Source organism: Meriones unguiculatus, chromosome 7 (assembly GCF_030254825.1).
Source record: "Meriones unguiculatus strain TT.TT164.6M chromosome 7, Bangor_MerUng_6.1, whole genome shotgun sequence".
NCBI lineage: Eukaryota > Metazoa > Chordata > Mammalia > Rodentia > Muridae > Meriones > Meriones unguiculatus.
This window is the reverse complement of record NC_083355.1, coordinates 110,832,485-110,857,028: the sequence shown is the minus strand read 5'-3', so window position 1 is coordinate 110,857,028 and position 24,544 is coordinate 110,832,485. Positions and strand designations below refer to the sequence as shown.

At 42.1% G+C, this 24,544-nt stretch overlaps 1 protein-coding gene across 3 annotated transcripts in view; it reads right to left on the bottom strand.

Moving 5' to 3' along the window:
• Positions 1-689: 689 nt before the first annotated feature.
• Positions 690-24,544, bottom strand: part of Vrk1 (VRK serine/threonine kinase 1) — a 69,264-nt gene continuing 45,409 nt past the window's right edge. For 2 of the 3 annotated variants that reach the window (XM_060388137.1, XM_060388136.1), the window contains 9 exons: positions 21,388-21,496; positions 21,180-21,272; positions 19,454-19,586; positions 18,702-18,822; positions 18,278-18,336; positions 15,071-15,249; positions 5,462-5,552; positions 4,447-4,518; positions 690-1,122 (listed from right to left, as the gene is read on the bottom strand). In XM_060388137.1, coding sequence (XP_060244120.1) covers positions 1,091-1,122; positions 4,447-4,518; positions 5,462-5,552; positions 15,071-15,249; positions 18,278-18,336; positions 18,702-18,822; positions 19,454-19,586; positions 21,180-21,272; positions 21,388-21,496 — 889 coding nt within the window. In that variant the 3' untranslated portion in view covers positions 690-1,090. The remainder of the gene's footprint in view (positions 1,123-4,446; positions 4,519-5,461; positions 5,553-15,070; positions 15,250-18,277; positions 18,337-18,701; positions 18,823-19,453; positions 19,587-21,179; positions 21,273-21,387; positions 21,497-24,544) is intronic. The other variant, XM_060388138.1, reaches the window with a different exon arrangement.

Genomic DNA, 24,544 nt, shown 5'->3' with positions numbered 1-24,544 from the left:
CGTATCTTAAATTTTTCAATCACAAAAAAACTTGCATCTATAGGGTAGGTCCTCCTCCCCGTCCATCTGACCCTAGTCTATCAGGTCTCATCAGGACTGTGGACTGGGGGGGAAGGGCACAGGAGAAGAAGAGAGAGGGAGGATAGGATTGGGAGGGGACGAGGGAGGGGTTGAGGGAGGGGGCTACAGCTGGGATACAAAGTGAATAAACTTTAATTAATTAAAAATAAATAAATTTAAAAAAAAACGGAGGAGAAAAGGAAACTTGCATCTAGTGGGTGCACACTATAATCCCTGCAGCTACTGTGGGGTGCACACCAGAAACTCTCGCCCTTGGAAGGAGGAGGCAAGCACGTCAGGAGTTTGGCAAAACCTGGGCTACATTAAGTCAAACTCAGAAAACCAAATCTAAAAAGACTTCTAGAAAACTTGGGTTTGCTTTGCAAATCATCTCTACAAAACTGAAACTTACAAAAAATCTAAGTGGGGGAGGCTCTGTAAATTCCACTCACAGGATTTCCTTCCCACTGGGTGACTGATTATTTTCTCCTGTCACTTATCTTCCATTCTTATTCTTACATAATATGACTTTACAATGTGTGTGTTTCACTCAGACAAATTGTACTTACTAGACTTTCTCTTTGTGCCTACAACAGATATTCAATAAATGCTTATGGAAAAGAACAGAATTCATGTAGACCAAACTTTATTGTCACAACAAATTGTATACTTACATCAAACAAAAGAGACCTTTATTTCAAATTCTCCATTCCTTAAAAGCAAGGAGCCTCCTGAGTGCTCCGTCCACTCTGGGGAGCACACAGTGGCTACGGCCAACATACAACCCCATGCCACACACACTCCCAAGCCCCAGAACCACATGGTTGTAACAACTAAAAATTTGGGGAATCTCATAAATTATCCTTCAATAAAGTACACAAAATATTCATTTTAATAAAGTTTGTTTAAAAAAATTGTCATTCAATTATTACTATGACCCACAAGATTCAAATGAAAATAAAACATAAAATAGAAAAGGAGAGAAGAAAATCAAATGACTAGGCAGAAAAGTTGGTTTCTGGAACCTCATTTACTTCTGGGCTTTCTTTCTGGTTCTTGAACCTTTAAGAAGAATCAGAGAAGATCACATGAGTAATCATTAACTTACAGAAGCAAAGGATCAGAAATACAAATGTCTTCATGTCTGACTGACTGACATCTGTGGAGATGAACAATACAGGAGGGCCGGACTGTGCAAACAGCCTAGGAATTGTCAGTTTACTTTCTAGCCCACCAGTAAAAACATACCCCAGTCTTTCTCCCCAAAATTTGTATTATAAAATTTGAAACAATGACTTCCAGTAAATTTCCGAGTTCACACTTCCTGAGGGCTGCCCTGAGGGCACACATGGCACAAAGAGCAAGAGGGGGTTTGTTTTCCTGTGTTCTTAGGCAGGAGTGCACCAGCCTTTCTAACAGGACAGGCCTCCCTGCTGGCACTCAGCTGACTGATCTAAGGCCCCGGAACAGCTCCTGTCGATCTCACAAGGAGACTCTTGTCTTAGCCTGACCACACTGCCCAACACTGGCCTCGTGCTCTTTCCAGCCTTAAGATCTCTGGGCCAGAAACAACCAGCAGCACTGGAATGAGAGCATCCTGGTTGTCAACAGTTAATCAACCTTGGGAAAAGAACAGAATTTTCTTTGAATCTGAGACAAAAGTAATTATAGTTTCTAAAGGTATTCTGATTATGGGTGGTTTTAGTTAACTTAGCTGGAATATCAGTTTTAAAATTTAGTTTTTTTTTCAGTTGGTTTCTGTTCAACTGTGGTTAGCTCAAGTCACAGCAACCCTTAGACTATGTGAGTATCACCCCACCACGCACAGCCTGTACACTGTGGCTGAATAGCATTCCGCTGTGACACAGTGGCAGCTAGAGGGGCTCATGGAGCCCCGCCCCTCTCCGAGTATCTACAGGCAGCTAATGGTTGCTGGAGGGCTGATAAGGAGCCCTACTCCTATAAATAACTCTTTGCTCAGGACCCTGTAAGACCCTAATGGAACTCAGTGGGTACTGGGTACCTGAGCAGGAGAGTGAACAAATGAAGGTGTGAAGTAGAGGAAGGACTAGCTAGGAAGAGGGGGGGATGTGTGGGAGTGTGCCGAGGACCAAGAGACCAAGAAGGATGAATAGAAGCAAAATACACTCTTTGTAAGCAAGAGTGCCACAACAAAACCATTAGCGTGAATAAGTAACCTATGCTAATAAAAATGAGCTAAAAAAGACTGAACCATGATAAAATAAAAAGCTTTTGTGTTCAAAAAAAAAAAAACCATGGTTTTTATTTCTAAATTTTTCAAGTTAAATTGACAAAGAAAAACAGAAATGCTGTAACTGAAGCTGTCTGACAGCCATCTCAAGATCAACCCCCAACAGCTCGCTTTTGGTGAGCTCTGAGTCCAAAGGCATATGGCAGACAGGTACCGCCACACGTGATCAAGCAACTAATGTCCTAACTTGACACCTGACTCTTACACTAAATATTGCTACCCAACCCTTCGGTCTAGACTGAGCACTTCTGACCCCCGTGATCTAGACTCATCACTGCTTAGCCCTGGGATCTAGGCTTAGCATTTCTAGGTGCAATTCAGAATGCTGCTGCCTCCTGGAACAAAACAGAATCAGAAGCAACCATCAAGCATGAGTCTCTGATGCACGAAAGTAGGGAGTATCTCAGAGGGTTTTCTTAGAAACATCTGGTCCCTGTCCAGTCGGTATTTTCCCAGACAATCCTCAGGCCAGGCCCAGCCCTCAGAGCTTCACACCTAACTCACCACCAGAAGAGCAGTCTCCACTGTCCGGCAGGAGACAGTACACAAGCCATAAGTATCATGGTCATACCAACTAGTTCTGAAATATTGGCACACTTTTAAAATGCCAGAACATATATGGTTTTTATGGCTTATCATTTTATAAGGGGGGAAAATTACTTGCAGCAAATAACCAAATTTCTTCAACTGGTAAAAATTGTGCCTTGTATAAAAATAAAAGGATTAAAGGCCTCTGTTCTTCCTGGGCACCACCCGTCACCCTTTCTCTCACAGCCTGCACAATAACACACAGAAAGCTTTCAGAGTGTGTTCCCACACAATAGACCCCCAACTACTCAAAATGAGTTTAGGTGTATCAAGAAAATTACACATGGTTTTAAAATGGTCTAAATAGATATTAAAGGAAAGTTGCTCCCATTTTGCGAGGCACAGCATTGTAAAAGATCACACGGTGAGAACAGTCTCTTACCACATTGTACACCATAAACTGTGTTTGAAAATAAAATTCTTAATGAAGAAACTGACATTTCTAAAGCTGCCATTAAGGCAGCCATTCTTGAAACATGTTTATGACAAAAAAATCCTAAAGCCCCAAACCACAAATTCGTGGAATTTATCCTGCTCCTCAAAATATTACAAAACTTAAACACAGCAATGTGCCCTCTCTATCAAGTGACTTAAACTGATGAATATAAATGTATACATTTACACAACCTTCGGCCTGTTTTTCCCCTAGAAGTAACAACATTTACCAATTACTTCAGGCAATGCTCCTCCCTGATGAACATTCTGACAGTAAAATAACTATTCTAGTACTTTAGGTGGAAAACAGCCTACAACAAGAAAACAAAAAAAATCATTTAAGCAAATTCTGGGTATAGTGGCGCACCCCTTTAATTCCAGCTCTTGGGAGGCAGAGGTTAGTAGATCACTGTGAATTCGAGGTTAGCCTGATCTAGGAATACATACTAAGACCATCTCAAAGGAGAAAAGAAAAATAAGCAAAGTAATTCTGAGTTCACATGAATGTAGAAGAATCTAATTATTCTTCATCATCTTAAAAAGTTACAGGAGCCCAGTGGTGGTGGCACATGCCTTTAACTCCAGCATTTGGGAGGCAGAGGCAGGTGGATCTCTATGAGTCAGGTAGCCTGGTCAGCAGATAAGAGTTCCACAACAGCTAAGGCTATACAGAGAAACCCTATCTCGAAGTTTTAGCAAAGCTGTCTGAGTGGTCCTTACATCAGGAATCAGAGCTGGTGACACTGTCTTAGCAGCACTGCCAGTTACAGTGGCCGCAATCTTATCCCAAAACTGCCAGGACTAACTCGGTCTCCACAGTTGAAAGGAGAGTTTTAAGTCACACCCGATCAAAATGAAGACCTCTGTGTTCATCAAGCAGCATGCAAACTGCCAATGACGCACGGGCAGCTAAGAAAGCCTGACTGACTGCAGCACATGTGGGACCTGGCTGGACCGACTCCTGGCTTGGCCTACTACAGCACAGGACTTGCATAAACTGTGATGACAAGGGCTGATTTAAAGCTGAAGGTGTGTTCAAAGGGAAGAATAGAACTGTCTTCATCAGTGCTACTTAGCTTGTTCCCACTCACTGTCAGAGCTGCTGCAGCTCGCCTCTGGCTGAGACATGCTTCCATGCATTGCTCCTTGGGACTCCTCACTTCCTAATAACAAAATGAACAAGACAGGGAAGGAGGCAATAAAAACAAACAGTAGCAAATGGGAGACGGCAGTATTAGAAGGAAATGAACTACTGCAAAGTGTTAGCCTCCAGAGTGAACACACTCCTGGCAGCCCAGGAACTCTTTCTGGGTAAACGCTGATAAACCTAGCCATGTTAAATCCATAATATATATGGAGAAATGCTAACAAAATCAGGATAAACGTGGCTGTCTTTCAAAACTTCCTTTCCAAGATATACCAGGGCCACTGTCAAAGGGAAGGTAAAATGCAGTGCTGGCCTAGGTCACCTAGGCATTTATGCTTATTGTGACATTTTTGCCTAAAGCAAGACTATTCATTAGAAATTAAGAAAAGCCCAAGGACCAACAAAATAACAAGCAAAACTCCGAGAAATAGGGGGGAAAAGTCTTTTAAGAAGCACTCCATCCAGGAAAGCACTGCATGGGGGCAGCAACACAGTCCTAAGCTGGCCTGTGCAGGTGCCGCCTTTGCTGACACCATTTCTAACTGTGGCTATCATTATAGGCAGGACCCTCAGCACCAGCCCCTAACTAAAAGTGACTTCAAATCTTTACTTCTGCATCAACTGCTTTAAACCTCACCTCCTAGAGGGCTGGAATGAGCTGCAGGAAAGCATTCTGAGGGGCATGCACCCATCCCACACCCGCCCGAGTTAGGTGGCTCTGGGTGAGTGGAGGAAGCTGTAAACCTGAGAGCCAGTTCTGCTCTCTACCTCCCAAGCCCGTCATGACTGCTGTGAAGAGTGACAGCGCGTACAGAATACCTACACATACTCCACAGTTCAGTTTACCTACAAGATACTTTGTAAGCGACTCGCAGAGCAGACTCACATGTTAGTCCATCATCCAGCGGGAGCAAGTGCACTTAGCTACAGAAGGAGGGAGAAGCCAGCCCCCCACTTACGAGTCTGTACAGCCTCTTCCACCCGTGAGTCTGACCACTCCATGTCTTCCACACTACACGCCGTGCTTTCCTCTGCTTCTTTCTTCCGCTTCTACATAGAAAGTTCAAAAGACAAGAGGGACAGATGTAGTCTGACACCCACAGCAGCAAATACACATACATTAGCATATATGTAAATCTAAGTGTAGGAGTCTCAAACCTCCAGAAGAACCTAAGAGAAGAAACAGGAGTGTGAGGCCTCCAGCTACAGTCAGCCTGGGTGGGGTCTTTTCATCTTCCACCTCTACCTTCTCATGCTTAAGTCCACCACTGAGTCACACTGATCCAGGAGGACTGATCAAGAAGAAACTCTTTCAGGACATGAAATGTTCACCAACTTGCTGCCACCTTCACAGGCCAATGACACTCATTCTTCTGTTAACGTGGTGAAGGTAAATACAGAGGCTACTGGGGTTTGGTCTGATGCTTTTGTGTTGATGCTCATTGCTGGCCCTCAAGATCTGGTGACTGTCCAGATGCATTTATCCCTGTTGTATAAACCTACCTAAGATATTATACCTGATTAGTTGATTAAACTGCCTGGGGAGGGCAGAATGGTATAGACATGGCTAAGGTTCCCAGGCTTTGGATTCAAGAGATTCACAGGAGACAGAGGACAGGAAAAGGAGAAAGGAGGATGCCACGATAGGCGAGCTAGCATGGAGGAAAAAAACACGTGGGCCAGGAGGAAGGACTCCAATAATGTGATGTGAAAAGTCCCAAGTGAAGAATACAAGCAAGTATCTTGGAATAATGGATGGAAGGTAGCCCTCACAGGAATGATGAAGGAGGATGGCTTCTGACAGGGACTGGGAGATGGTTGGTGAGGTTACTGAGACTGCATAGATAGAATATCTGCCCGGCCTAAGGTAATAAGGCAATTATAAAATCTAACCGGTGTCTGTGTCTTATTATTTGTGATAGCGAGTCAAATAATACTGCCACAATAATTATAGGGCTAATGATAACAATATTTAGTCCAATACCATTTTTATTTACAACAACAAAGGCTGTGAGCCTGAGAAACAAAAAGACACACACCTCACCTCACACCTAGAATCTAAATCTGGTGGCAAATTCTGTTCATGAACCACTGTTTCTTTAGAATGCTTCTTATTAAATATCTGAATGGCATAAATTTGATTTGAGCACCCTTACAAGTGCAAAGGGCTCCTGGTATCTTGAAGCCATTCAGGTTATCTGCACTGGTCCTTCCATCGTCCATGCTCCAAGCTGTGGCATCTGGAGAACGTGCTTGTACTCCACTGCCTTCCACTCTTCACAAACACACTACAAGTCTGAATTAACCCAATTCTGTGCTGAGCCATTCAATTAGTTCACATCTCTCTATAGGTGTATTATAGAAGGATGCTGGCAATAAATACAAAACGTTTATATTGTTCATGTAGCCTTATCCTATGCAGGTCCAAATTTAAATGTATTGAGGTCTGAATTCCAATTCAAAGTTCCCTAAAGTATTCTGGATCCTTTAAGAGGGCATTTGACATGTCCCAGACTCCACAGCACAATGCAACGGGATGTCCTCAGTTATACTGTCTAGCAATTAATATTAAGTTTGACTTCATCTGAGAGTGTTCCTTGCTGCAGGCCATTTTGTGTACAGCTGCAGAAGATAATATTTACTGACAGCACAGTACTCTTTTCCTAATGGCAACCACGGTTCCGCCCTGGATAGCGAAGCGGACCTAGGAAAGCTACTGTTTCATGCCCAGGGCTGCAAGCCACTGTCAGTGCAGGACGCTCAGTCCTACAGTTTCAGGGCATATGTAAGGTGGGTGCACAAAGCTTTGAACTCAGAGAAACCTACCATGTACCTGGTGGAAAGGGCTCATGCACACAGAAATAACCCAATTAAACCTTAAGGAATTTCAATGACATTTACTTAGGAGATTTGTTTAAGACAGTCCTGCTTCTCAAACACAGCCATGAGAATGGTTCTACCTTCACATGGCTGATGAGGGAAGGGGAGAATGCTTTACATCTTTCTTTTCCAAAGTGTTGCTTCATGATTACCATCTAAACCCTGCTGGGTTGAACAGATTGGCTCGATAATTACATACAATAACTGCAGTGGGCAGGTAACCCTCAGCTGGCACGGGCAGCTCCCCTGTGAGAGCTTCCATATGCAAGTGCACTGATGAAGTGCGTTAGGTGTGTCTTTCCTGCCGGTTCACAGGCCTGATTAGCGGCAGCCAAGACTCCAAGGTTACCGTGTCAGCAGACTTGTGATGCATTAGGCAGGGATAAACACAGACACTTTTGTTCGTTCAGACCAAAATTAAGGAGGAATATTTCAGTTCTCTGCTGTGTACCATATAGAAAAGAAAGCAGTTTTCAGATTTTAGAGGGTAGTTTTTAACTGCTCATTATAAAGGGAGCTAGCCAGTATTTCCTACCAAAGAGCCTAGCACATTCACTTTGTTTTGAAGCTATTTAATAAAAATGAGCCTTCTTAATCACCATACAGGTGAATTACAAGGAATGAAAATCAGACAGCATTCAGCCAAGGAAAGGAACACCTGTGCACTAGGGACAGTGGTGGGTCACATTCATCTACACACCAGCCAAGTAGCTCCTACCCAACTTTTCTGACAGCACGTGCAGTTTGGGTAGAAAGGGTCCAGGGTCTAAGGTCCCCAGTTAGCAAAATCAAACAAGGCCTGTTTTCAGTGTGTAAGGATGGCACTTGGTTTATACAGCAATACACAAAATCCCAAACAGCAAGCTGCTGAGCTTTCTTCTGAGCAATGTCTGTCAGAATCTTTAGGCTCCGGGTGTGCAGATTTGGGTTCCCTTTGAAATGAAAAGCTTCCCAAGTGGTTGGACCAACCTCTGATTCTGTGACAGTCTATGTCATGTCTCACAGGTACCTTTACTTGCATTTATAAATGAAACCAAGATACTTTATGACATACACAAGCAACTTACAAAATACACGTGGAATAGAGTTTGCTTCTAATTCAACATAGAGAAAGTCTTGGAAAATGGGCTTATTTCAAAGAACATTAGTATATATACTACACATTATATTTTTAACATGTTCAAATATGCTAGGTTAAAACTTAATTAGCTGATTCTCACTTCCAATTTAGAAACAGGAAGAGAAATCAGCTGGATGCATCTGGACTGATAATTTACTAATAGTCTAAACACTGACTGGAGACCAATAAAGCTGCTTCAACAGAAAAGACAACAAAATTCTTAAGACCAGAGACCAATTCACATGTCAAGTCAAGCCCTAGGAGATCATGTCCAGAAGCATCTGAGAGCCCCTAAGAAATGCCAGCCACCCATGGCCATCGCTAACAAAGCAAGCAATGCTCTCGGGATGCCCTTCCCCTTACTGCAGGCATCAAACATGTTATTAAAATAATAATAATAATAATAATAATAAAGCCTAAAATCCCCAGGCTTGGTATTGAACAAGCCAAAGATCTCCAGGCACAAACATGTACATGCCAGCTCATCTTAGTTGTCAGAGCTCAGTAAAGTCACCACACAATGCGCACAATTTACAGACTACTAAAAGCAACTAGGTAACAATGGCAGAAGGGATGACAAACATAGGGTACCACAGAACCCACAAACTTACTACAGGGGGGGAAAAAATGAAGGGAAGGACACAAGAAAGCCAAAGAGAATGTGTTCCACGTTTCTCAGCTCAGGCGACGAGGAGGTTAAACCCAGAGCTCCTTATTCCCCCTGCAGTATTTGGCAGAAGTGTGCATGGTGTGGGTTCTTATTGGAGCTCCTTTCACATCTCTCTTTATTTCCCTCTTACCTATGTTCTTCCAGGGTAGGAACTCAGTCTTGCTCTTTCCTAACTCTAGCTAAGCTTTTGCACATCACTGCACACACGTAGATCTGCACATATTCAACTACTTCAACTTACTCAGGTCTGCCAAACTCTGTACTATTTGAGTGGAAACTAAATAATTAAGATACATTTGAGAAAACATCAAAAAGGATCATCTGTAATTAGAAGGAAAAATTAAAACATTAAGAATAGGCTAGGAAATGAACAAATGACTCTTCAAAAAGGGACAGATGATTTGAAACCTTATCCAACACTGCTGGAAAGCATTAAAATGTTCATTGCTTGTAGTAAGGCCATGAAGAAGACTAGTAAGAAAAGAAGCACTGTGAAATATTTTCCCAGAGCACCATCCTCTATACTCAAATGAAAAAAGCATTTACTGTATGGCTGGCACTGTGACTAGCTTCTTCTGAACATTATAAAACAAACAAAATAGACTAAAAGAGCCTGGCACGGTGGGCATACACCTTTAATTTCAGCATTCAGAAAGGTGAAGCAGGCAGATCTCTGTGAATTGGAGGCCAGCCTAGTCTACATAATAAGTTCCAGGCGAGCAGGAACTATATATATAGTGAGACTCTGTCTTACAAAATAAAAAAGGGGGGGAGTGTAAAAGGACTGCAGCTTTTATGAAAGCATTAAACACACATGTTCAGCCTTTCCTGTTGGCTTTTCCATATGCTGTGTGTATGAAATTCATAAATGAATGTTCGATGTAATCCTGCTTACATGGGATTTCATTCTATAAAGTATCCATTCTTAAGCAGGTAAAACACAGACATAGCTTGATGGTCAACTCTCAATTTTCTAGTTATTTCTTTACATTTAGGTCTTTCTCCTATTAACAGTTTAACCTGTTCTGGGGTTAGGAAGAAGAAATTCAACTCAGGTAGTTGAACAGTCAATAGGTAAACTATTAACAAGTCTGGAAAGGGAGTTTAGAAAGAGAAAATGTTTAAACAGTATCCTCTCCAAGTTCAAATGCTATTGAAGCGGTAACCTAACTAAGCACCCAAAAGGGGTGGACCAGAAATCACTACCAACTCATGTATGCGTGCAGAAAGTGCTGATTTATCTGTGCTCTGCATCACAGACCATCATCTCTACCACCTACCTGCTTACTCTGGAGCATGTTTGTGTCCCCTCTGGCTCAGCCTCTTGAGGACACACAGAAAGAGCTGTCTAGAAGCCCTCCTGATGTTTAGGGGAAATAGTTACTGAACAGGTGAGCAGACACACCTAGCCAGAGCCTATAGCACACGAGTAAAGCAGCAGCTTGGATGCCCCAACCTCACAGCTGAGGACAACACAGATGAGCACTGCAGCAAGGGTTCTCCAGGACTCCTGCTTCACCACAGCCTTCACTGTCACTTACACGCAAGATGGTTCTAGAGAGTCAATGAACTCTGGAAACTAACGTCTCTGAATTCTCTATCACGCTGGAATTAATGTGATGTTTTTTCACTCATGTTTTCCTCTGAGGACACTATCACTTATACCATTAACATCAAAAACTTAAGATGTTTTATGGACAATTCATGGGAAAAGGCAAAATCAAGCAGCTAGTTATGCCTTAATTATAATATTTTATAACTAAAATCACTAGATTTTTTAAGTGCCCTGAGCTTCTCTGAGGAAAATTACAGTACAGCTATGTAATGGTTGCATGACCCTAGGCAACTCAGTTTGCCTTTTTTTTTTTTGAGACCCCCCTACACACACACACACACACACACACACACACACACACACACTTTTAGTATTTGTGGGGATGGGTGTGTGTGCATATGAGACCAGAGAACATGTGGAGGCCAGAAAACAACTATGTAGGGCTGGGACTCTCCTTCCACCATTCCATGGATTCTGGAGCTCAAGTTCCGGTCTTTGGACTTTCAAGGCAGTGGAAAGAAACCTTCACCTCAGGGCTGGCAGCCCCATCTCTTTAAGCTGTAACAGAGGTCTTGTATGGATGCTACAATGTCTGTATGAAAGTAGAAGGAAGGTGGTTCTGGTTCTGAAGTGACAGTGACAGCCTGATGCTTAAAGAGTTACTTACTACCAGCCTCAAGTCCTCTGCATGCTCAAGAAAGAAAACTCCGAGACACCCACTGCAGATGCGACACACAGTCACACTATAGCTGTCTGTCGCCATGAAGATCAGTAAAAACCAAACTTTTCCCTTCCATATGGTGGTAGGAACTACTTCAGGCCTTGTGAGGGAGGACAAGCTCCTTACAAAACAAATAAGCCACTTCAGAATTACTACCAAAAACCAGACTGCCTAATGTTGAACCACAAAGCCCCTACTCATTAAACATAACACCAGACAGCCAGAAGTCCTTCGCTATCTGTCAACCTCTTATCCATATCAGTCAACAGCTTCAAAGGAAAACACATCACAAAGTCATTACTGTAATATACATGTTTTTAATATACATTATGGAGCCACACATTGGAGTCTTTATTTCATACCAATTATCATCTTGTCTTTTGCTGCAAATCAACTTTTAGCAAGCCAGGACCATCTAAAATCTATCACACATACATTCATCAAGTAAAATCAAACCAGACTTCGTCCTTATCTGTCTAAAACCCTAAAACTGAACTGAACTTTAAGGCTGGACCTCAACTATAAAGATGATGGCAAGATATTCAAATGAAAATATTGTTGTTTTCTTGAATCAAGAAAGCAGAAAAGTTAATCAGCACTCATACAGCTCTTATCCACTGATGCTTACATATGCTGGCCACAGCTCTGAGCACCCATGCTTTCTTTTTGTTTTTCTTCTTATCCCTTGTCACAGCTTATAAGCAAGAAAATTATGCATTATTATTTCCACAGAAAATTCGTTTTTAAATTCATCCCTTACTAAAAATGCAAAGGCATGTGTGCTTAGCACTCCCTAAAACTTGGCTACAGTTAGAGAAAACTCAATTACCTAACTTTGAGGACATCTGATAAGATAGATGCCCTTTTGTTGCTTCAACAGATCAATTCTTTCAAAAGCTCAAGGCACTGACACTGTACAAAATGGTATCCTGTATCATACAGCCAGAAGCACATGTACACAAATATCAAAACGGGGCATGTTTGCCCTATGTTACATACAGAAACTGGTTGTGGAGCTGAAGAATCTACTTAAAGCCCCAAGTGCCCAGTATCAGATATGCTAATTTACAAAGAGGCAATTATCTGCATAGATCTTAGGATTCAGATATCAACTTTTGATTCACCGGTACTTCTCAACTGCATTTGCATGATGGAAGCATCTAGGAAGCCTTTATGCATCCCTGAGGTCTGGGTCCCGCCACCATGGTTAAATACTGGTTTACCTGGTGTTGAGAAGTACAGTCCAGGAGTGGAAAGCATCAGAGATCCAGGTGATCTAACATGAAGACCAGGGCAGTCTTACAAGATCTGTATTATGTGACCTGAGGTATTCATAATAAAGGGACCTCCAGACTAGACAGAAGAAGTGAAGAAGACAGGAGTCCTGACACCAGAAAACCCCATGTGGCCACCAACCTCTCATTCTCTCACATCATTGGTCATAGGCAATATAAGGAAAACATTAAACAGGCAAACGGGTACTCCAATTGGGGTGAGGAACAAAATCTAAGGAAAATTACAGAACCAAAAAGAAAGACACTAAATTCAAACAGGACATAGACGTCCCATGCTCAGAGTCATTATACAATAGCAAAGCCTATCTACAAAGAGATATAAGAGGCTACCACAACAGTAAAACAATAATAAACTCCCTGTTTTCAGTTAGGCACAGGCAGGAAAGAGGCTCCTGGGTCCTTACCCATCCCTGCTGGCTACCAGCAAAGTCTGGGAGAAGAGGAGTCACTGTCCTCGGTTGTGCACCAACTGGGGACCCCACCAGTCTCTAACAAATAGCTCCAAACCTATGGTCACACAGACTGTTCTGGTTAAACTCAGTGGGTCACAAAACAAATGAGATGAATGTGAGAGAGATTCACCTGGAAGGAGTGAAGTAGATAGACAGGTAGGACAGGGTGGGTGAAAGGGGTCAACATGCACTCTGTACAAACGTTAAGGTACCAAAAACACTTAAAATTCATGAGAAAGGAAAAGTGACACACACCAAAACACATCACCAGTCCCCTAGAATGTCAGAGATAAGTGAGCTAGAAGTGCACAGATCAGTTTCATGACTAGAAGAAAATGTCCAAGAGTTAGATGTGAAAAAGAAAAGCCAGATTTCATCTCTCCCAGATATCAACAAAGATTGTGAAGAGAGATGAAAAAGGAAGCATCAGCATGCTCATAAAGAATAATTTTTCAAGTTCCAAGGTGGATGTTATGTCTTTAGACAAGCGTTCACCAAGTAACAAGCATATATGAAGTTTAAACTAACAAAACTCTCTCTCTCTCTCTCTCTCTCTCTCTCTCTCTCATGCACGCATACACACACACACATTCTGTGGTGAAAAATGGGATGCTGGGATAGAATGAAAAGCAAGAGGCCTCAAATGTAGGGGAGGAAAAACAGAAATCTAGTGACAAACAAAATTAACCAAACTGGAAGCTGAGGGCCAACACAGCAGTGTCTTTGACCAAATTACTCGTTCAATAGAGCAAATAGCACCATTTTTAGAACTATGAGTTCATAAAGTTTACCATTTATAGCTCTCTTCCAAAAAAAAAAATTAAGCACATACTCTAAAAAAAGGAATCCAAGAGAAAGGACACAGTAACAATAATAATAATAAAAAAAAAAACAGTAACAGAAATAAAAGACTCTACAGCACTAAGGCCACCTGCACCCTTAACAACTTGAGAGATGGACTATGGGAGGGAGACATTCCTCTCATGGAGAAATGGATACAGATTCTAGTTACCTCTAAAAGTTCACACACAAACAAGTTAAAATGTGTTAGAAAATAAGGGTGGGACATTTGGGAGATAAAAATTCACAGATTCTTTCTGTCTAAAACCTGAAGAAATGATCCCAAAATAACCATTTAGAAACACTTCTGCAACAAACACAAGTGGCACCCCTTCACAAACAGCCACTGATGAGGAAAAAAATGGAAGCACATTCAGGAAGTGAGTGAGCTCCTATTCACCACTGAGCCACACTAGGCAACACGTTTCTAAAAACCTTCACCAGCAAGCCCAAGTCAAAAGAAAAGAACATCGTGGTAGCTCACACCATTAATCCCAGCACTCAGGAGGCAGTTAGGACGATCTCTGAGTTCACGAGGCCAGTCTGTCTGGTCTACAGCATGAATCTGAGGAAAGCCAGGGCTACACAGAGAAACCCTGTCTCCAAAAACCAAAAAAAAAAAAAAAAAGAAAGAAAGAAAAAGGGCTGGCCAGGTAGTGAGAGTAGGAGGATGAATAGTTATAACACCTTTGAAAAAGAGACACCACCTCTACAGTGGCCCACCGAGGGAAAGGCCTGATGGCAGAAGAATCACGGCCCCATCAACACCTGATCTCAGATCACGACTGAGGTCATTCCACTTAATAACCTGCTTAATAACCATACTTAATAACCTGCTCCTGGACATAAGAACCCCAAATACTTCCCATCCCTAGTTCTCTATACACTCTGCAGTCGGTCTGGCCCTCCACTTAACAAACCCTTAGCCACCAACCCACCAATGCTTTCTTGCTGAGCTAAGGCCTCACCTGCCTGTAACACCTGTTAAGGCAGAATCAAAGGAAGCCCGAAGGGTCATCTAAAACCCAGACCCACCTTTGAGGATGGTATTGTCTTCACACTTCCGTTCTCCACAGCACTAAAATCCAGTTTGCCATCATCTTTACTTCCTATAGCTTTTAGTCCTTGCAAAAGAATGTCACGTAAATTTTGATAGAGAGGTTTTTCAGCATAGTCCAGTAATTTCACAGTTTCCATGTACTTAGCAATTTCACCTAAAATAATAACACACGTTTAATTACTTTTAGTCACAAGTCTGATGTCTATCTCATTTCTAAAAAACAGTCCACAACCAATGTAAAATTATAATAAAAATGTGCAATATATTAAAATAAAAGCAAAGTGTGCTTTTAAATCCAGGAACTATCAGGTAAGTAAAACAACATATTTTGAGTTACAGTGTAAAAGACATTTCTGCAACCCTAAGAGACAGTAAGAGAAGATAAATTAAATTTCAAAAAACCTAATATGTAAATATAAAAAGTCATTGAGAAAGTAGTATGTCCTGAGGTGCAGTGACCCTAGGCAGTCTTGCAAGAGAAAGCTGCATGGTATGAGGTGAGAAACAGAACCCAGAGAGCAGATTCAAGAAGCAGCAAGACAGGTCCAGAGAGGCAAGGTGCCTCAAGGCAGGAGAAAAACCTCACAGGACAGGCTTGGGTACCACTCACAAAAAACTTTCCCTTGACACTGCTTCTTCATCATCAGTTTTTTGATATGCAACCATCACTAGACTCCTGACCTAAAACCTGCCCTGCGTGTCTCTCTGGTCTGTGAAAATGCTGGCCTCCCAGCCCAAGCCAACATCTCATCAGTTTTCCTTCTATTCCACATCCAACACATATGCTCTTTGGCCAGAAGAGCATCCGTCCAGACACATATATAACCACTAGCTTAACTATTCAAGAACCACTGTACACCAGGCACCATCCTGGACAGTTGGGATTTGGAGTTGGGGGAGAGGGGGGATCAAATCTCCGCTATCTTAACTGGGTGAAAAGGACTCTGAAACACCCAAGACAATATGTATAAAGATATGAAGCATCCAAGAATAAAAATATTATTTTAAATATTTTAAAACACCTGAAACAAACATCAATGTGTCTGACAAAATAACAAAGTTTCTGTTTTAGAAGAGACAGTAGAATTGCACCTTTACCACAACCTACACAGAACAGAACAGCAAGTATACTTTAGCTGGCAAAGAAAGGCAGGAAAGTAAGTCAAAGGGCATCAAAGTGTCTTCAGGAGCAAACAGCTCAACGGTACTTACTTCAAGATCTATGACAAAATGGTCAATTACAAGTTTTTGTAATCCTGGCTTTCAGGAAGCTGAGGCAGGAAGAGCACAAGTTCAAGGAAGGCGAGCTAGGGCTACATATAGAAATCAAGTACTGGCATGAAGAAAGGAAGTGAAAAGGGAGAGAGAAAGGGAGGCAGGGAGAAAGAGAGGGAGGAAAAGAGGGACAAAGGGAGGGAGGGAGGGAGGAAGGGAGGGAGGGAAAAGGAAACAACAAAGCAAAATTCCTAAAGAATCTACAAAGCTGCTAAAAATAATAGGTAGATACAGCACAGTACAGAATATACATAAAATATATTTTTAAAATCTACCCTATTTTTATATACTATTAAAAATTGAAAATGAAATGTTCATAACACAACATAAAAAAACCATCAACTACCCAATGTGACTGTGCAAGATTTCTGCAGAGACCAAAACACAAGCAGGACGGATTTAGTGGAAGAAGTGCCACAGTGGGTTAGAAGATTCATTATTACAAAGACAGTGGCTCTCCAAATCAAACAAGAATCACTCCAAACTCAAAGCCCAGCAAGCATGAGAGGGATTGTATACGTGAAACACGATGATGCTCAAACGTCAACAGAAATGCAGTCAAGAACAAAGTCAAGAGGCTGGAGAGAGGCCCAGCAGTTAAGAGCACTGGCTGCTCCCCCAAGGATGTGAGTTCCATCCTCAACACCCACATGGTGACTCACAACCATCTGAAACTCCAGTTCCAGGAGAAAGAACACCCTCTACTGGCCTCTAGGCACTAGGCACACATGTGTTATGTAGACATACATGCAGGAGAAACACCCATACACATAAATATTACATTTAAAAAAATTCTTTAATTAAGGGGGAAAAAAAAGTCAGGATAAGTACTTAACCCACCAGACCCTGCCTGAAGACAAAGCTGCAATATCAGCTACCATAAGGGCCAGGAACAGACAAAAAGGACAGCCCACACCTGAGTTTTGGCAAAGGAGATACCAGAAGATAAAGGAAAGTCTTGAAGAAAAGATGTTAAATCAACTAACTGAATATGACCCCTTCACACACACAGTCAAGTGAACCACAGGCATATGTATGGGAAACTGGCAATGTACAGAGGACAAGTTCTAGAAATGCAGTAGAATATAAGAAATAATGGAATGCAGATGTAACAGCAGACATGCACAACAGAAGTCTGAGTATACTCGGTCCAGGACTGGGAATAAAAATGGATGGTGACAGAAGAGCACACTGCCATACCCTTCCCCACTCCTGCCCTCAGCAGTCTTCCCTCAACCAGGAACATTTCATTTCTCTAGACGAGACGGTAAGGCCACTGGCAACCCTCTCTTTCAAGCTGTAGACTTTTGGTCAAAGTAAAAGCCAATGATCTCATGATGACCAAAAGGCCAGTCCTCACATGCTCTAGGACAGTCCTCCCTACCTCCACACAGCTCACTTTCTCACCTCCTTCCAACAAGTGCTGTGGTGTCCCCTCTGCAAGGCCATCCTTAGCCACCCTGGTCAAAATTTAAATTCTCTTCCCTACTCTCTGTGCCATCTCCACAGTCCCAATTCCATTTCCTGTTTTGTTATTCTCCACAGGACTAACAATATAATATGCTCACAAAAATCACTGTCACATGCTTATCCGTGGCTCCCAAGGAAAATGCTACTAGCATCCTGAGGGGAGAGTCTGCTGCAGCCTGCACTGGGAGCAGACTCTCGCACATAATACAACCTGCATAAACACTGCCTTAGTCGACAAAACATGCTTCCCTTCCTAAAAACAAAACAGCAATTGAATAAGGCTACAAAGCTCACTGACCACTCACTGTGCAAAGCTGCTTTTGTGAAACTGCACCTCCAGCAACAGGAAGGTCCTAAAATGCCCAATCTCACAGGCTGAGGGCTTTTTCCTTCCAGAAAACAAAAGCTCTATAAGAGTCGACCGAAGCCTTCCCTACCTGGCTTGTTTTTCTCAGGAAAGCATTTTTCCATCAAAGCCGAGACATTGTCTCTGTATCTGTAGAGGAAGGAAGAAGTCCTTAGTTAGAAGTGTGGTCCCCAACCTCATTTGCTACCAGGACGTACCTCAGCAGGCAGCTCCTCAAAAGAAAACAGCAAAGTTCACAGGGCCCTGCGGTCTAAGCTGCGCCTTCTAACTTATGTCACTGAGCCAGGGGTGCTAACTGGGGTGTGCCTGTAAAAGCAATACTCACACGGCAAGGCAGGAGGACTGCTCAACAAAGCACTGCCTATTAAATAAATAAATAAAGCAAAAACAATAATAATCTAGAGAACAAAACCCTGAAGATGCTGTCAAGAAATTCTGACTAAAATCCTTTGCCCCATTACCACCCAACCCAAAATAATGTATGCTGTCCTTACCTAATTTTGGAATCTCTAACGTAGTTAGGATCTTTCAAGTTATCCTCCCAAGGAAGACAGCCGCTGAGCCACTGGATCATGCAATAACCAAGTATTTCCAAATCGCCACGCCGTGAGGGGGCTACAAACACAACAGAAACTAAGCACAGTAAAACAGCTTTCCAGAAAAGCATCAAGACAGAGAAATCTACTCAGATCTACTTTTTAGCAGAAACATTTACCTGCATGTAATGAAAGCACTGAACATTGGGCTGTATCTTTACCTCCAATTAATAACTTACTTAAAACCCAAACACATAAGCCTTAAGATTTCAAATTGCTACTACTGGTCTAGGAAGTGAAGTCTGAAGACACCTCACATCTGCTGTTATCTCTGTGAGTCTTGAAGACACTGAAATATTAGACACTGGGTGTCAGCTCCTCTTAGCAAAAGAGCTAAGCTAGCTTACACAAAATATAAGCTACCTAAGAAAGGACACTAGAAAACAAAGCAGCACAGAGGTAAGCTGTGTGAATCCAAAATGCGGTCCAGTTATCCCTGAAGGGCAGGAGCAAGCACAAGGACCCTCACTCAAGTGTAGGAGCCAAACCTCCACCCTCTTTCTCCACACCATTCAGCTTCTTCTAGTATTCTTTATCAGTCTACTTATTTGCTTAGCATAATTAAGTCTGTAGAAACTCAGAGAGAAACATTAGCATGTACTGTGATGCACACAGGCCACTGTGGACACACCACACCACTCTGAACATACCCACACCATTGTGCGCATCGATGCTGGTGAACTCCAATGTGCCATCGTGGCACCTTTTGGGATCTTCTTTGTACTCTTTATGAACTCCATCTGGGCAGTATCGATAGGCAAGCCCATAATCCACCAAATACACCTATAAATTTCCAAGCACCAAATTAAAGACAAAAATCAATGTACACGTATTAATAGAAAGTACTGAAAAAAATACAACCACCTGGCGACAGTTCACCAGCAAGGGCAAACAGTAGCCCTCCAAACAGTCAAATCGAAAATGAGCGCTGTGGCAGGTCCTGAGCGTCCCCACCTCTGCTGCAACGCTGGGGACTGCACCTGAAGCTTTGCACATGCTAAACGTGAGCTCTGCCGCTGAGCTCTTGCCTCTGAATAATTTTTACTTGTAAAAATCTTATTTTGTCTGAAGCATTAGAGTCTAACTCAGGGCATTCTCTACCACTGAGCTATTCCCACCCTCCCACACAAGAATTTTTACTTTTTAATAAATGTTAAATGACTATGAAGCTACAGTGCTTGAATATTATTTTACTTTTCATACTTTCTTAGAAAAGTATGTGGTAAACTTTTAATTAATCCTTTCTCCATGGGGAAAGTTTACAGATGTTAAGTTTTTCTTACAGAGCCTAGAACAAAACTATCACCCAAAGTAAACTTTCAAGACGTTCCACAAAGAAAAGAGAGATGAACACGGTAAGCACACAATACATCAGCTATCTTCTACTGTTGATTCTTGTAGAATAGTCAAATGTCTATTTACTTTATAAAAAATGATTGAAACAATGTTCAAAACTCTTAGGTGAGGTCTTTACCTACATCTTAAATACTATATATTAGAGTCAAGTCCTCCAGATTAAAGATAACTTAAAGCACAGATAGAGGAATCCTGTGGACATAGCCTGTTGCTCTGAGCAGCAAACAGCATTAGCACATGTGGCTTCCATCTGACAGCCATACGTTCTTGCTGACTCTGTCACAAAGGCATGCACACATATGCATGTGAACACAAAGATGGACATAGTACTGAGAGAATAATCCCAACCACAGAACATGTTTAAAAGGTAAGAGAGCTGCACATGGCTACTGTGTAAACAAAAGCTGCTCATGTGAACCAAATACAAACTAACAGGAGTCAATTTTTTAATAGAACTTTGCAAGTCCTTCCTCCTCCAACTAAAGAAACCTTTACTGCTCAGGCTCGTGGCTGTGTTCAAGGAAACAGCTCAACTGAGATGGTTGGGGACGCCCCGTAGTACACTCCAGCACAGCGGCTTTCGCTTGGTGCACTACACAGAGCCCTTCTGCTCCCCAGAAATTAGAGAGGGAAAGCAAATACACCGTAGTAGAAGGAAGCGAGCTAACGGGGGAAAAAGTGTAAGCAAGAGGTGGCTACAGACCCACATGCACAGAATGCTGGCAGATCACTGCACCAAGCCAACCACTCAAAACATGAGTCCTTCTTACATAGGACCAAGAAGTGACTCTAAGCAGTGTCACCTACAGGCAAATCTAATTCATTGTCCACTAAGTAATTTTAAGCTTCCCCCCAAAAGGGCTCCTTGAAATGCATTTTGTACCAACCACTTCTCCTGAAGAAGCAATGCTACTAGTGTATCTACTTAAAAACGCAGCGCTGGTAAGGGTTCAGTCCAGGATACCCTACTTGCTCTCAAGCAGCATGTTATACAACAGTCAAAACTGAAGTTCTAAGGACCTGGTCAGGGTTCTTGTAGCTCAGAAGAAGGTTGGAGGCCTTGATGTCCCCGTGCACGTATTCATGCTCATGGATGTATTCCAGGATATCCAGCTATGGAGAATACACACAGTGAGTTAACGCAGTACCTAACACGGCCAGCAGAGGACTGAGCTGCAGCAGAAACCAGCCCTTACTGTATTCACAATAAGGAGCATAGCTCACATACAATTCTTAAGCTTAGCTGCAAGACAGTTTTCCGAGAAAACCTTTTGGCATTTGCTTCATAGATTTTCTGAAGGTCACTCCCAAAGCGGTCCATTATCATAAACCTGTAACTGAAGACAAACAAGAAAAGTCAGTGCGGGAAATAACCAGGAACATGTACTTGCAGTGAATATTCTCCCTTCAGATTATGTCAAGTTAATGCTTAATAAGGCAGTATTATAAATGAGGAGAAAGGGGCATGAACACACACCACCATGAGAAATTTCCCCCAACTAGACAGAAATCTCAAAAATCAAAATGTTGTACTGTCCTGTCTCCAGGGACTCTTCCTGGACTCAGCTAATTTTACAAGAAACAACATTCAACTTAAGACAGCGCCTCCCCAGAATCTAACACTCATCTATAGTGAAACACATCCACCGGGCTTTGAATGAGGACTCTGATTCTTCTCGTAGAGTTAACTGCTATTTCTAGACAGGAGCTTCCTTCCCATGGCTGCATCTCCATTTTTAAGGCACATTTCAACAATAAATGTTCTGCTAAATCTAGGCTGTCAGGAGACACCTTACAAAGTATATTCAGTAAAACTATTCAAATGGCATTAAGTGATTATGTATTAAACAGTTGGTGGTCACGATTTAGAAAGAGAATATCCTGTGGAAATGAAGATTTTTGGTCTTGCCATCATCCTGCTTTGCACCTTGATCGGGTGATAATACTTCCTTAGGCCATAATTTCTGGAGAAGTGGAATGAGAAGGCAGGTTTCATCCTTCCTAGAGATTCAAACTCTAGGAGTGCAGACAGATGCACTGAAGACTCCTCTGAACATGACTCTCACCTTCATCAGTTGTCCAAATTCTAATTCTAATATGTCTATGTAAATCATTAAAACAGACAAACAAGACAAAGCCTCTCTCATGGGATAAGCCTGGGCCACAGCAATCAGTCATCCACGGCAGGTGCAATATCACCCTATTTTACAGAAGAAAACTACCACTAAGTTAGTAGTGTGAACCACTGTTCCACACACTGAAATAATAAACACTGTACAACACAAGGTCATGCTTACCTAGTATAGGCTTTATGTAATAAAATACAGTGATTTTCAAGGGAAGAAAAACCAGCTGATATTAAAAGATGGTGTGATAATATAAAATACAGGATAGGATCCTACACATTTCTGAATTAGAAGAGAATTAGAGACTATACATATATTTATTTATCTTTTAATAAATAAGATACTAATGTTCTAGGAGGTAACATTTATGTCAAAGTTGTACTACCAAGTAGGGGTAAAATTTACTCAGCTATGTTAAGATTCCTGCTACCCTGACCTCTACAGTCCTCTGACTTCCCAATATCCTAGGCATGGCAGGTTTTACAAAGCTGAGAGAGAAGAGTGGGATACACACATTTGACTTTATAAGTGAGTTAACCTGTGTAATCACTACAATACTTTGAATAACAAAGAACAACCTTTGCCAACAGTCTGTATCTTAGGGTTACTACTGCTGTGATGAAACACCATGACCAAAGATCAAGCTGTGGAAGAAAGGGTTTATTGACTTTCACTTCCACATCACTGAGAATCAACGAAGCAAGTCAGGACAGGAACATAAGCAGGGCAGGAAACTAGAAGCAGGAATTGATGCAGAGGCCATGGAGGAGTGCTGCTTACTGGCTTGCTTCTCCTGGCTTGCTCAGCCTGCTTAAAGAACCCAGGACCAACACTCAGGGATGGCTCCACCCACAATGGACTCTCCCACATTAATCACTAATTAAGAAACTGCCAGATCTTATAGAGACATTTTCTCAAGTGAGGTTCCCTCCTTTCAGATAACTCTAGCTTGTGTCATGCTGACCTAAAACTAGCCAGAACAGTCTAAAAGAGGATAAACACAGTTTGATTCGACACAGGAACTACTACTAAAGCAGACTGAGCAGGTCTTTGTTCTTATGCACAGATCACCTGCCAGTAATTCTGAAAGGCCCCTAAAATCTTCTCACCATTTCCAAATATTAAACAAATGATGCACAAAAGTGTCAGGAAGCTCTCTAGAGCGAGCGCTAGGGTAGAATAGTGAGGAAAAGTGACCTCTGAAAATGTCTGTCAGGTAAGGCCTTTGCTGCTTTCTTTTCTAGGGACTTGGTTAAATGTTTCAAGTAATAAAAAAATATCAATCAGTACAAACAATTCCAAAATGGTATCAGCAAGCATTTTTACAATTCTCATACTGCTCTAAGCTACCTATCACTCCCACACATGCTAAAGGAAAAGCAAGGGCATCTGGCAGGGGAGGAAGCTAGGAGAAGATCCCAGTTTCTATTTCTTCCTTCTGAAAGCCATACGTGATTATTTTTGATGCTTGAACCTAAGAGTCAACACTTCAGTCATGACCACTCTGGGTCTTGAGCATCACTGAGGAAGGCCTAGCAACCTCCATTTTGAGAAGGAATGGTCATTACTAACAACAGACCAAGACACAAGCTGCACACCGTTGAGCTGTAGTCACCCTCTCTGACTACTCTGAAGCCTTGTGAATACAGCCAGCCTTCTCCCCACTGCCTCTCTCCAGCCCTAACCATCTCACAGCACACTGTTCCAGTAAAACCACCTGTAACAAAATGGCACAAGATTCCAGGGAGCCCCAGACTCCCTGAAAAATGCATGGTTCTCTAGTAAATAAAGCCAACAGTCCTATACAATGGCTGTCCCATTCTCAAGCCTTTGCTAACACAGCACCAATTTGACATGGGCATTCCATCCTATTCTGTTTAACAGTGTCTCTCACCAAGACACTTGTGACTTGGTTCTTGCCAACGGCAGCTTCATGCATAAGAATTATAAAACTGTGATCAAGAAAATGTTTGCGGAAGTCTCACAGGACTCCTCAAAATGTTCCTTGTTAGGAAAGGGAAACTCACAAGACACTGACACTGATTTCAGACACTGGGCACTCTGCCTGCATGTGAGGTGTAGAAATGGAGTGGTCTTCCCAATATTATCAAAAGGAATGATAGAGCAATGCCACCATGAGGGTAACCGCAAGACAGGCAGAAATGTACCCACAGTCCCAGCACTCAGGAGGAGCAGGTCTCGGCTCTTCAGTGACTTGAGGCTAAGTTTAGAAAGCAGACTCTGGCTCAAAAAAGTACA